Raw genomic sequence first — 13,926 nt, forward strand, 5'->3', positions numbered from 1 at the left:
TTCTCCAACCCACTGTCCAGCTCATATAACATCTGGTCCTTCTCCAACCCACTGTCCAGCTCTTATAACCTCTGGTCCTTCTCCAACCCACTGTCCAGCTCTTATAACCTCTGGTCCTTCTCCAACCCACTGTCCAGCTCTTATAACCTCTGGTCCTTCTCCAACCCACTGTCCAGCTCTTATAACCTCTGGTCCTTCTCCAACGCAGTGCCCAGCTCTTATAACATCTGGTCTTTCTCCAACCCACTGTTCAGCTCTTATAACCTCTGGTCCTTCTCCAACCCACTGTTCAGCTCTTATAACCTCTGGTCCTTCTCCGACCCACTGTCCAGCTCTTATAACCTCTGGTCCTTCTCCAACCCACTGTCCAGCTCTTATAACCTCTGGTACTTCTCCAACCCACTGTCCAGCTCTTATAACCTCTGGTCCTTCTCCAGCCCACTGTTCAGTGACTAACAACATTAATCTAGTCAGTTATACCATCGGGTCATGTGAAAGCTCCAGCACCAGCTCCTCAGTATAGGCCGGAAATTGAAACAGTGTGTCAGCCTAATACTGCTAAATGCATGTACACACACACACACACACACACACACACACACACACACACACACACACACACACACACACACACACACACACACACACACACACACACACACACACACACACACACACACACACACACACACACACACACTTTCCTATTTTCCCACGGTAACACCAACCCAAATGCTCCTGTGATCTGCCCGGTTCCATTAAGATGGATTACTCCCCTTTACATAATCATCTTAAACTGATTAATACGGTGTGGGAGACTTGTGGAAGGTGACTTTTGTTCATCTCAGAGGCATGTTTCTATTCTGTCTAAAAGCCATATGAGGGTAGAGTATTGTCCATCTCTCCAGTGGCTCCTGGGGACAACAGGCCCCATTAGGACTTAGCAGTTTTCTCTCTTTCTAAGACGTTACCTCATTGTGAGTTTCCTTATTAGGGTTGTGAAGGGCACTTTACGACCACACTGTGGCAGGATAGGAGTCGGTGTTAAGGAGGATTGGAATCAACACTGTAACAGACAAGCATGTGGTGCTGAAATGATAAGGAATTGGAGTTGAACAGAGTGTGACTTGCCTCCTATATTCTAGTTGAACTCTTGCTAACGTTAATTTTGGGTGTGCATGCACGCACAAACACACACACACACACACACACACACACACACACACACACACACACACACACACACACACACACACACACACACACACACACACACACACACACACACACGCACACACACTCACACACACGCGCACACACACGCACACACACACACACACTTACATACACACCCTCACACACACAGTAGCGGTCTGCAGAGATCCTGTACCAGTTAACAATAGCGGTCCGGGATAGTACTGTAGCTACTGCAGAGGCCATTTGACACCTCCTTTATGAAGAGACGCAGTGCGCAGGGCTGGCTGCATAATGAAACACAACCCTGGCTGGAACAGTACAGGGATTATACTGTGTTCATCATTTGGGCCTTAGTCTGCTGAAAAACTCTGTACCCTGGTTACAATACACGGCCTTAGTTATGGTTAAAAATACAAGGGTTACAATATGTGTTGTTCCCCAGATAAAACAGCTCTGTTATAACCTCCTTTATGACTAAGACATGTGACATCCTGTATCATTAGAAACATCACTACATTTTCACTAAAAATACTAAAAAAAAGTAAAAAATGTGGTTTGTGCAAGTTATGGTCCATAGAGAGAGAGAGAGAGAGAGAGAGAGAGAGAGAGAGAGAGAGAGAGAGAGAGAGAGAGAGAGAGAGAGAGAGAGAGAGAGAGAGAGAGAGAGAGAGAGAGAGAGAGAGAGAGAGAGAGAGAGAGAGAGAGAGAGAGAGAGAGAGAGAGAGAGAGAGAGGTGGCGTAAACTCTAATAACTAAATAACTGCCCTTTTTTACCTTATATGGCCAGGAGACATCCTGCTCTGATCATGTGATTTCCTGTATGATTGAAAACGAAAGGAAGACAGATAACTTCTATTTACATTCCTTTTACCAGTAACAACTTCCTTTGGTGTTGAATAATCTGTCTGGTGAATCACTTTTACCTGTTCCTCCCTTTAGAGATCAACACCGATCTGTCATTAAGTGAACTAACTAATATAACCATATAACTTGGACGTTTTTTGGTGAGTATTTTATCCAACTTAACCTTTCAAATTGTAGCTGTTTTATACTCTATTTTGATTTACTGTAGGTAAAATGTAGTTTATTTTCTTCTATATATTTATATTACCTAGTCAGACTAATTTACCCCTTTCTTACTCATCCAGTCCTACAGTATTGTGCATTGACACACTTATTTGTGGTCAGGGAGGGAATTCCTTAAAATTGGGGAGGATATGGCCATGTGGAGAGGAGATTACTTCACTACTTCTGCTGGCGCACGAAGAATGAGTCTGTCAGGGCCACGGAATGGCAGAACCTACATCATGTACCATGGCACCTCTTGGTGGGCTGCACAGAAAATCATGGCCAAAGGTTTTTGCCCGTCCAACCGTGGCATGTTGGGGCAGGGTGTGTATCTAAGCCGGGACCTGGAGAAGGCTAGTAGATACCCCCTGGACCTCACTGAACACCAGGTTGTCATCAAAGTTAAAGTCAATGTGGGCAAGGTGAAAAAAATTGACCTCCAAGGCCACCCTTTGCAGAAGACGTGGCATGACGAAGGTTACGACTCAGCCTGGGTTCCTCCTAACTGTGGCATGGTGAAGAGTGGTTTAGAAGAGAACTGTGTCTGGGACCCAAACCGCATTACTGTTTTACACATGATCAAATCAAAAACAGAACCCACCTTACAAAGTGAGGACACTGATGAGGAAGAAGAGGAGGAAGAGGATGAAGAGGACACTGAGGAAGAGGAGGAAGAGGGGGTGGAAGGAGAGGAGGAGGATTATGAGGAAGAGGGGGTTGATGAAGAGGAGGAGGAGGATTCTGAGGAAGAAGGGGTTGATGACGAGGAGGAGGAGGAGGATTTTGAGAAAGAAGGGGTGGAAGGAGAGGAGGAGGATTATGAGGAAGAGGAGGAAGCAGATGGGGACACTGAGGAGGAGGAGGATGAAGAGGGAGAGGAAGTGACAGAGGAGGAAGCGGATGGGGACACTGAGGAGGAGGAGGAGGAGGAAGAGGAGGAGGAGGAGGAGGAGGAGGAGGAGGAGGAGGGGGAGGAGGAGGAGGAGGAGGAGGAGGCGGATGGGGACACTGAGGAGGAGGAGGAGGGGGACACTGAGGAGGATTATGAAGAAGAGGAGGAGGACTCATGGTGAAAATAAGCAGGCTATTCTATGAACTCAGTGGTGTTTTTAATAAATCTAATCTCTCTCTCTCAGGCTGAGGGACTGAAGTCACCATCATTGTAAAATGTTAGCTAATTTGTTGTTTTGGAAAAGTAATTTCTGTAGATGTTTACTTACTTAATGTGATTCATTAACATTTGTCCCACAGGTGTGAGACATCATAATGGTCATGATTAGGGACATGAGTTTTTCCTGACCACAATGGCCTGACCAGTAAAAACTCCAGGCTCTGGTTATGATACACAGATTTTGGGGCCCAATGTTGTTCCTGGTCAGGTACATCATACTTGATATAAGTTGAAAGAAGACTGCAAGTGCTTCATATGTACTGTACAGCCAGAGGATAATAAACATGTTTTTGTACTTGTTGACCTTTGGTGGTAAAGGTATTACCATACCGACATCAGACATCAATATAACAACCATAGAAATATGGCTGAAAATACAGCTAAGCCTGTCGACTATCTATGTATTCAGACATTATACTGTGTGTTACAATCTAGACACACACACACACACACACACACACACACACACACACACACACACACACACACACACACACACACACACACACACACACACACACACACACACACACACACACACACACACACACACACACACACACACACACACACACACACACACACAACCACATAGAGTCTAGACTGTCTTGGAAGGAGGCTATTTGAAGTAATGGAGCATGTCAATGGAGGAAAATGTCAGATTAAATATTTATTTAAAGTATTGCAGATCACATTCAAAGCAGAGGTACAAAGGAAGTGGATTTGCTACAGCTGACCCATTTGTCATGATTGTATTTTATTTAGCTTTGTGTTATTACATGAAAATGTGTTTATATATTAAATCAACAAGAGCGGCTCAGTCAATTACTACAGTTATTTCATACCTGTTTGTGAAAGCATCACGACCGTGAACAATAACAATCTGTCAATAATCTCTGGTGGACAGACCACGTAGACATACATGGTACCGTAGATCTGTCTTCATACTATGGCCACCGATAGCTAACGAGCAGCAGTAGTTATATGTTTTTCATCACTGGTTATTTGGACAAATCACGATTTCACAGGTGTTAAGCACCTTTCAAATTTCAGAAGGGTAGGGGACATTCGGCCCATAGACTTGCCTGTAACTTTCAAAGAGAGAGGGCGATGCTCCTCATTCTAGCATCTCTTCATCTCTTCTCTCAACATTTCTGGACCCAGAATGTAATCGAACAACTGACCAATTACGCAAGACTTTAGTTTTGGGTGAACTGAGATTATTATTTCAATATCCTCATACAGTCCATCCATCAAGTAGAGTATTACCATTTTTCAAAACTGGACTATGTTTAGCTACAGTGCCTGCATTGAAATGTACCTCTCTGTAGTCACAAACCAATAAATGCAGGTATTGTAAACAGTAAAATGCCCAATCGAAGTAGCAAGCAGCAGTTATGGCAGAATTTACACCCTCACAAGGCAATAACAACTGTCTCTGGATGGTTAAACAAATCAACCAATGAGAAATCAATACCAGACTGGCTTGCAGTCAGGCGAAGCAGAGAGAGCTGCGTTCAAGAGAGGGCTGATAAGAGCTCTTATTCTGAGGGTCAGACGTACACACTTTTACATCCTCTCCTTAATGCATTTCTAATTAGACAATGGTGTAGGAACGATGGGTTGGAGAGCTGTGCTCAAGAGAGGGTCGATAAGTGCTCCTCTAGCGAGGGTCAGACAATGTTACAAGACGTACAACTATACTCAATTTAAATGTAATACGCTTATTCACGTTTATTTATTGTCTGGCAAGGCTACGGAATGGCAGGGTCCACCAAATGTACCACGGCACCTTTGAGAAAACTATATGTAAAATCCTGACCAAAGGTTTTTGTCCGTCCAACCGTGGCATGTTGGGGCAGGGTGTGTATCTAAGCCGGGACCTGGAGAAGGCTAGTAGATACTCCCTGGACCTCACTGAACACCAGAAGGTTGTCATCAAAGTTAAAGTCAATGTGGGCAAGGAGAAAAAAATTGGCTGCAAAGGCCACCCTTTGCAGAAGACGTGGCATGACGAAGGTTACGACTCAGCCTGGGTTCCTCCTAACTGTGGCATGGTGAAGAGTGGTTTAGAAGAGAACTGTGTATGGGACCCAAAACGCATTACTGTTTTAGACACTTTCAAATCAAAAACAGAACCCACCTTACAAAGTGAGGACTCTGATGAGGAAGAAGAGGAGGAAGAGGATTATGAGGAAACTGGAGTGGAGGGAGAGAATGGCAATGTATAAATTTGATTATCTCTCATCCTGGGTCCTTTCTTCCACGTCCTCTCTCGCTTCCTTTTGAAAAAGTTGGCGGAGAGGTGGCGTGCAGAGGGAAAGTGGACAAAAATTCTCTTGTATGAAATGAGACTCTCCTGAATGGGCGTAACCAAAGAAGACCTTTGTAGCACTCAACAAAATCTTTCAAGGGTATTTTTGTCCTACTGAATCTGAACTTTTGTAATCTGTAAAAACAAGCTTTTCTGATTTTTCATCATAAATCCCAGTTGGGATGGGCCGTCACACATTAGCTTGATTATAATTGAAAGATGTCAAAGAATATATCTTTTTTTATTTTTGCCATATATGATCCATTTGAATAAAATTTTACTTCCTATAATTCAAATTCAGTTCCAATTCTGTGTGGCCAATTCAGGAGGCGGTGGAACAAAATGAGGATTATGAGGAAGAGGGGGTGAAGGGAGAGGAGGAGGAAGGAGAGCAGGAGGAGGCGAAATAGGGGGAAGGAAGTGAATTTAGATTTTGAGGAAGCTGGGGAGGAAGAGCAGGATTATGTGTAAAATGAGGAAGGAGAGGAATCGGATGGAGACACTAAGGAGGAGGAGGAAGAGGAGGATTACGAGGAAGAGGAGGATTTATATTGAAGATAAGCAGACTATTATATGTGTTTAAAACGTCACCATCATTGTAAACCATGGGTAATTTGTTGTTTTGGGAAAGTAACTTCTAAAGATGTATTTATTTATTTAACGGCATTAGCTATTCATTTATTTAAGGTTTAAGGTTTAAGGCAGAGGTGCGAGACATGATAGTAGACATGATTAGGGACATTAGTTTTTCCTGACCGCTTATGACCAGATTTGTTCCTGATCAGATCACATACATGATATAGGTTGAAAGAAGTCTGCATAACATGATTGTGTAGGAGAATGAAGCTATATTTGCACTTGTTGATTGTTTGATGCTAAGCTTGTCTGGTAAGAAGTGAAAGAGTTGAACATACTGACAGCAGACATCAATATAACAGCCTTGGGGGCAGGCTCTACTAAGCTATGGAATTGTTTTAAGATAGTCACACCAAGGATCATTTTGCTATTTGATTTGGAATTTTAAGACCTCTTGATGTATCCCCCCAAAAATGTTAAACATGTTTTTCATTAAAAATGTTATTTGGCCTTACTGCTGTTAGCCCATACAAACACATTGAATAACAGATTCCCTTCATGGAACAACAAATAGTCCCAAAGATACTATCTAAAGGAAGTTTGTTCTGAAGTGTGTTACGTGCCTCCTAAGAAGAGGTAGGTGCAGGAGTCAGGAGCAGGAGAGCAAGGAAGTCCCAGTAGCACAATGTTTATTTGAAAGTCCCAACACAACAACAACAGGTGGGGAAACACACCCAAAGAAGTCGCCACACAAAATAATTAAAATAACGCACACGGAGGAGAAACCTCTACACCAGGGGTGTCAAACTCATTCCACGGAGGGCCTAGTGTCTGCAGGTTTTTGGTTTTTCCTTTCAATAAAGCCCTAGACAACCAGGTGTGGGGAGTTCCTAACTAATTAGTGATGTTAATTCATCAATCAAGTACAAGGGAGGAGCGAAAACCCGCAGACACTCGGCCCCCCGTGGAATGAGTTTGACACCTGTGCTCTACACCTAATTACAGTCCAAACGGTACAACGACCGTGAGATCCCCCCCCCCCCCCCCGCCCCCCCCCCCCCCCCCCCCCCCCCCCCCCCCCCGTGGCGCAAACACGCACCCCTAACAGAGCAAACACGCACCCCTAACAGAGCAAACACGCACCCCTAACAGAGCAAACACGCACCCCTAACAGAGCAAACACGCACCCCTAACAGAGCAAACACGCACCCCTAACAGAGCAACAACAGCAAATAATCCTGCACAAAGAATAGCAGGCAGCGGAGGTTAATAAACCCACCGAAAAGAACTAATAGGACACAGGTGTAAACAAAACAGACAGACACAAACGAAAAAGAAAAATGGTTCGGTGGCAGGTAGTAGGCCGGCGACGACGACCGCCGAGCACCGCCCGAACAGGAAGTGGAGCCACCTTCGGTGGAAGTCGTGACAAAGTGTCTGTCCTATATCTGAGATATAAGAAATATATATACTGTATGTACAGTTGAAGTCGGAAGTTTACAGACACTTAGGTTGGAGTCATTAAAACTCATTTTCAACCACTCCATGTTGTGTTAACATACTATAGATTTGGCAAGTTGGTTAGGACATCTACTTTGTGCATGACACAAGTAATTTTTCCAACAATTGTTTACAGACAGATTATTTCACTTATAATTCACTGTATCACAATTCCAGTGGGTCAGAAGGTTACATACACTAAGTTGACTGTGCCTTTAAACAGCTTGGAAAATTCCAGAAAATTATGTCATGGCTTTAGAAGCTTCTGATAGGCTAATTGCATCATTTGAGTCAATTGGAGGTGTACCTGTGGATGTATTTCAAGGCCTACCTTCACACTCAATGAACCAGACTCATGGAAAATCAAAAGAAACAAGCAAACACCTCAGAAAAATAATTGTAGGCCTCCACAAGTCTGGTTCATCCTTGGGAGCAATTTCCAAACTCCTGAAGGTACCACGTTCATCTGTACAAACAATAGTACGCAAGTATGAATACCATGGGACAACGCAGCCATCATACCACTCAGGAAGGAGATGCGTTCTGTCTCCTGGAGATGAATGTTCTTTGGTGTGAAAAGTGCAAATCAATCCCAGAACAACAGCAAAGGACCTTGTGAAGATGCTGGAGGAAAAAGGTACACAAGTATCTATATCCACAGTAAAACGAGTCCGACGTAACCTGAAAGTACAATCAGCAAAGAAGAAGCCACTGCTCTAAAACCGCCATAAAAAAAGCCAGGCTACGGTTTGCAACTGCACATGGGGACAATGATCGTACTTTTTTGGAGAAATGTCCTCTGGTCTGATGAAACAAAAATTTGAACTGTTTGGCCATAATGACCTTCGTTGTGTTTGGAGGAAAAAGGGGGAGGCTTGCAAGCCGAAGAACAACATCCCAATCGTGAAGCTCGGGGGTGGCAGCATCATGTTGTGGGGGTGCTTTGCTGCAGGAGGGACTGGGTCACTTCACAAAATAGATGGCATCATGAGGATTGAAAATGATGTGGATATATTGAGGCAACATCTCAAGACATCAGTCAGGAAGTTAAAGCTTGGTCACATATGGGTCTTCCAAATGGATAATGACCCCAAGCATACTTCCAAAGTTGTGGCAAAATGGCTTAAGGACAACAAAGGTAAGGTATTGGAGTGGCCATCACAAAGCTTGACCTCAATCCTATAGAATATTTGTGGGCAGAATTGAAAAAGCGTGTCCGAGCAAGGAGGCTTACAAACCTGACTCAGTTACACCAGCTCTGTCAGGAAGAATGAGCCAAAATTCACCCAACTTATTGTGGGAAGCTTGTGGAAGGCTACCCAAAACGTTTGACCCAAGTTAAACAATTAAAAGGCAATGCTACCAAATACTAATTGAGTTTATGTAAACTTCTGACCCACTGGGAATGTGGTGATGAAAGAAATAAAAGCTGAAATAAATCATTCTCTCTACTATTATTCTGACACTTAACATTCTTAAAATAAAGTGGTGATCCTAACTGACCTAAGACATGGAATTTTTACTAGGATTAAATGTCAGTAATCGTGAAAAACTGAGTTTAAATGTATTTGGCTAAGGTGTATGTAAACTTACAACTTCAACCGTATGTGCAATTAAAATATGGCCATGGAATCAATGACCTGAAAAATATGTCTTTTAAATTACCTCAATGATTCTTCAAATAGCCACCATTTGCCTTGATGACAGCTTTGCACACTCTTGGCATTCTCTCAACCAGCTTCACCTGGAATGCTTTTCCAACAGTCTTGAAGGAGTTCTCACATATACTGAGCACTTGTTGGCTGCTTTTCCTTCACTCTGCGGTCCGACTCATTCCAAACCATCTCAATTTGGTTGAGGTCGGGGGATTGTGGAGGCCAGGTCAAATGATGCAGCACTCCATCACTCTCCTACTTGGTCAAATAGCCCTTACACAGCCTGGAGGTGTGTTGGGTCATTGTCCTGTTGAAAAACAAATGATAGTCCCACTAAGCCAAAACCAGAAGGGATGGCGTATCGCTGCAGAATGCTGTGGTAGCCATACTGCTTAAGTGTGCCTTGAATTACAAATAAATCACAGACAGTGTCACCAGCAAAGCACCCCCACACCATAAAACCTCCTCCTCCATGCTTTACGGTGGGAAATACACATACAGAGATCATCCTTTCACCCACACCATGTCTCACAAAGAATCTCCAATTTGGACTCCAGATCAAAGGACAGATTTCCACCGGTCTAATGTCCATTGTTTGCATTTCTTGGCCCAAGCAAGTCTCTTATTCTTCTTGGTGTCCTTTAGTAGTGGTCTCTTTGCAACCATTTGACCATGAAGGCCTGATTCACGCAGTCTCCTCTGAACAGTTGATGTTGAGATGTGTCGGTTACTTGAACTCTGTGAAGCATTTTTTTGGGCAGCAATTTCTGAGGCTGGTAACTCTAATGAACTTATCCTCTGCAGCAGAGGTAACTATGGGTATTCTGTTCCTGTGGCGGTCCTAATGAGAGCCAGTTTCATCATAGCGCTTGATGGTTTTTGCGATTGCACTTGAATAAACTTTCAAAGTTCTTGAAATGTTCTGTATTGACTGACCTTCACGTCTTAAAGTAATGATGGACTGTCATTTCTCTTAGCACATTTGAGCTGTTCTTGCCATAATATGGACTTGGTCTTTTACCAAATAGGGCTATCTTCTGCATACCCCTCCTATCTTGTCACGACACAACTGATTGGCTCAAACACATTTAGAAGGAAAGAAATTCCACAAATGAACTTTTAAGAAGGCACACCTGTTAAATGAAATGCATTTCAGGTGACTCCCACATGAAGCTGGTTGAGAGAATGCCAAGAGTGTGCAAAGCTGTTATCAAGGCAAAATGTGGCAATTTGAAGAATCTCAAATATAAAATATATTTTTTATTTGTTTAACACTTTTCTGGTTAGTACATGATTCAATATGTGTTATATGTCTTCACTATTATTCTACAATGTAGAAAATAGTAAAAATAAAGACAAACCCTTGATGGACTAGGTGTTCTAAAACGTTTGACCGGTAGTGTTAAAGTGAAAGTGAAATAAAAAGAAATATCTCTGCTGTCTACTGTAGACCTCCATTGCAAAACAATGTGTTTTAATCAATTATTTGGTGACATGTTAATATATTTTGTATAGTTTTATCTAAATAGGATAACTTTTTAAATGTTTCACGATTTTATGAAATTCACTGAGGAGGATTGTCCTACCCTTCCTCCTCTGAGGAGCCTCCACTGTTGTATTTTAAAGAGTATAATTTCATATGACCATGACAAACCCATTCCTGGCTGGCTGTAGTGTATGAGAAGGCTTTTAGATGAAAAACTTACCTCCAGTTTGAATAATCCTGTATAAAAAAATATATTGGAAAAATGTCTGGATACAAGACAAATTAATTTGCTAAGTTTTATTAGTTAGCAAAGTCCACTCATAGCAAGTACATAAAGCCAGTCTCTTCAGTAGGCAGATACAGCCAGTGAAGGGTTAGCCGGGTTCTGAGTGCAAATACAAGGCAACAGTTTGAGAGCGAGGGAGAAGGGGGTGGTGTAAAAATAACTAAGCCTGCCCCTTCTTATTTAGGAGACAACCTGCTCTGATCAACGAAAGGAAGACAGCTTCTATTTATATTCCTTTTACCAATAACAACTTCCTTTGGTGTAGAATAATCTGTCTGGTGATTCACTTTGTCCTGTTCCTCCCTTCAGAGATCAACACCGATCTGTCATTAAGTGACCTAACTAATATACTGTATAACCATATACCTTGGACGTTTTTTGGTGAGTATTTTATCCAACTTAACCTTTCAAATTGCATCTGTTATATACTCTGTTTTGATATACTGTAGGTAAAATGTAGTTTATTTCCTTCTATATATATATATTACCTAGTCAGACTAATTTCCCCCTTTCTTACTCATCCAGTCCTACAGTATTGTGCATTGACACTTATTTGTGGTCAGGGAGGGAATTCCTTAAAATTGTGGAGGATATGGCCATGTGGAGAGGAGATTACTTCACTACTTCTGCTGGCGCACGAAGAAGGGGTCTGTCAGGGCCACGGAATGGCAGAACCTACATCATGTACCATGGCACCTCTTGGTGGGCTGCACAGAAAATCATGGCCAAAGGTTTTTGCCCGTCCAACCGTGGCATGTTGGGGCAGGGTGTGTATCTAAGCCGGGACCTGGAGAAGGCTAGTAGATACCCCCTGGACCTCACTGAACACCAGAAGGTTGTCATCAAAGTTAAAGTCAATGTGGGCAAGGTGAAAAAAATTGACCTCCAAGGCCACCCTTTGCAGAAGACGTGGCATGACGAAGGTTACGACTCAGCCTGGGTTCCTCCTAACTGTGGCATGGTGAAGAGTGGTTTAGAAGAGAACTGTGTCTGGGACCCAAACCGCATTACTGTTTAAGACATTATCAAATCAAAAACAGAACCCACCTTACAAAGTGAGGACACTGATGAGGAAGAAGAGGAGGAAGAGGATGAAGAGGACACTGAGGAAGAGGAGGAAGAGGGGGTGGAAGGAGAGGAGGAGGATTATGAGGAAGAGGGGGTTGATGAAGAGGAGGAGGAGGATTCTGAGGAAGAGGGGGTTGATGAAGAGGAGGAGGAGGATTTTGAGAAAGAAGGGGTGGAGGGAGAGGAGGATTATGAGGAAGAGGAGGAATCAGATGGGGACACTGAGGAGGAGAAGGATGAGGAGGGAGAGGAAGTGACAGAGAAGGAAGCGGATGGGGACACGGAGGAGGAGGAAGAGGGGGTGGAAGGAGAGGAGGAGGATTATGAGGAAGAGGGGGTTGATGAAGAGGAGGAGGAGGATTCTGAGGAAGAGGGGGTTGATGAAGAGGAGGAGGAGGATTTTGAGAAAGAAGGGGTGGAGGGAGAGGAGGAGGATTATGAGGAAGAGGAGGAAGCAGATGGGGACACTGAGGAGGAGGAGGATGATGAGGGAGAGGAAGTGACGGAGGAGGAAACGGATGGGGACACTGAGGAGGAGGAGGAGGAAGAGGGGGTGGAAGGAGAGGAGGAGGATTATGAGGAAGAGGAGGAAGCAGATGGGGACACTGAGGAGGAGGAGGATGAAGAGGGAGAGGAAGTGACGGAGGAGGAAGCGGATGGGGACACTAAGGAGGAGGAGGAGGAAGAGGGGGTGGAAGGAGAGGAGGAGGATTATGAGGAAGAGGGGGTTGATGAAGAGGAGGAGGAGGAGGATTTTGAGAAAGAAGGGGTGGAGGGAGAGGAGGAGGATTATGAGGAAGAGGAGGAAGCAGATGGGGACACTGGGGAGGAGGAGGCTGAGGAGGGAGAGGAAGTGACGGAGGAGGAAGCGGATGGGGACACTGAGGAGGAGGAGGAGGAAGAGGGGGTGGAAGGAGAGGAGGAGGATTATGAGGAAGATGGGGTTGATGAAGAGGAGGAGGAGGATTCTGAGGAAGAGGGGGTTGATGAAGAGGAGGAGGAGGAGGATTTTGAGAAAGAAGGGGTGGAGGGAGAGGAGGAGGATTATGAGGAAGAGGAGGAAGCAGATGGGAACACTGAGGAGGAGGAGGAGGAGGAGGAGGAAACGGATGGGGACACTGAGGAGGAGGAGGAGGAGGAGGAGGAGGAGGGGGACACTGAGGAGGATTATGAAGAAGAGGAGGAGGACTCATGGTGAAAATAAGCAGGCTGTTCTATGAACTCAGTGGTGTTTTTAATAAATCTAATCTCTCTCTCTCAGGCTGAGGGACTGAAGTCACCATCATTGTAAAATGTTAGCTAATTTGTTGTTTTGGAAAAGTAATTTCTGTAGATGTTTACTTACTTAATGTGATTCATTAACATTTGTCCCACAGGTGTGAGACATCATAATGGTCTGACCAGTAAAAACTCCAGGCTCTGGTTATGATACACAGATTTTGGGGCCCAATGTTGTTCCTGGTCAGGTACATCATACTTGATATAAGTTGAAAGAAGACTGCAAGTGCTTCATATGTACTGTACAGCCAGAGGATAATAAACATGTTTTTGTACTTGTTGACCTTTGGTGGTAAAGGTATTACCATACCGATATCAGACATCAAT

General features: G+C 43.8%; 1 protein-coding gene across 1 annotated transcript; it reads left to right on the forward strand.

Moving 5' to 3' along the window:
- The first annotated feature begins 2,063 nt into the window (after nucleotides 1–2,063).
- Nucleotides 2,064–12,271, forward strand: gig2e (grass carp reovirus (GCRV)-induced gene 2e). The gene is made up of 5 exons (XM_038979027.1): nucleotides 2,064–2,201; nucleotides 2,346–2,886; nucleotides 5,195–5,587; nucleotides 10,200–10,203; nucleotides 11,899–12,271. The coding sequence occupies exons 2-5, from the start codon at nucleotides 2,415–2,417 to the stop codon at nucleotides 12,269–12,271; spliced, it is 1,242 nt and encodes a 413-aa protein (XP_038834955.1). The 5' UTR covers nucleotides 2,064–2,201; nucleotides 2,346–2,414.
- Nucleotides 12,272–13,926: the final 1,655 nt, after the last annotated feature.

The sequence above is a fragment of the Salvelinus namaycush genome, chromosome 39, assembly GCF_016432855.1.
Source record: "Salvelinus namaycush isolate Seneca chromosome 39, SaNama_1.0, whole genome shotgun sequence".
NCBI classification, from domain to species: domain Eukaryota; kingdom Metazoa; phylum Chordata; class Actinopteri; order Salmoniformes; family Salmonidae; genus Salvelinus; species Salvelinus namaycush.

Bases quoted from the DNA above. Each gene is read 5' to 3' on its own strand.
- gig2e (XM_038979027.1), top strand. From the start codon at position 2,415: ATGGCCATGTGGAGAGGAGATTACTTCACTACTTCTGCTGGCGCACGA. The intron at 2,887-5,194 runs ATGAGGAAGAAG...TGGCAAGGCTAC, and splicing joins CTTACAAAGTGAGGACACTG to GGAATGGCAGGGTCCACCAA.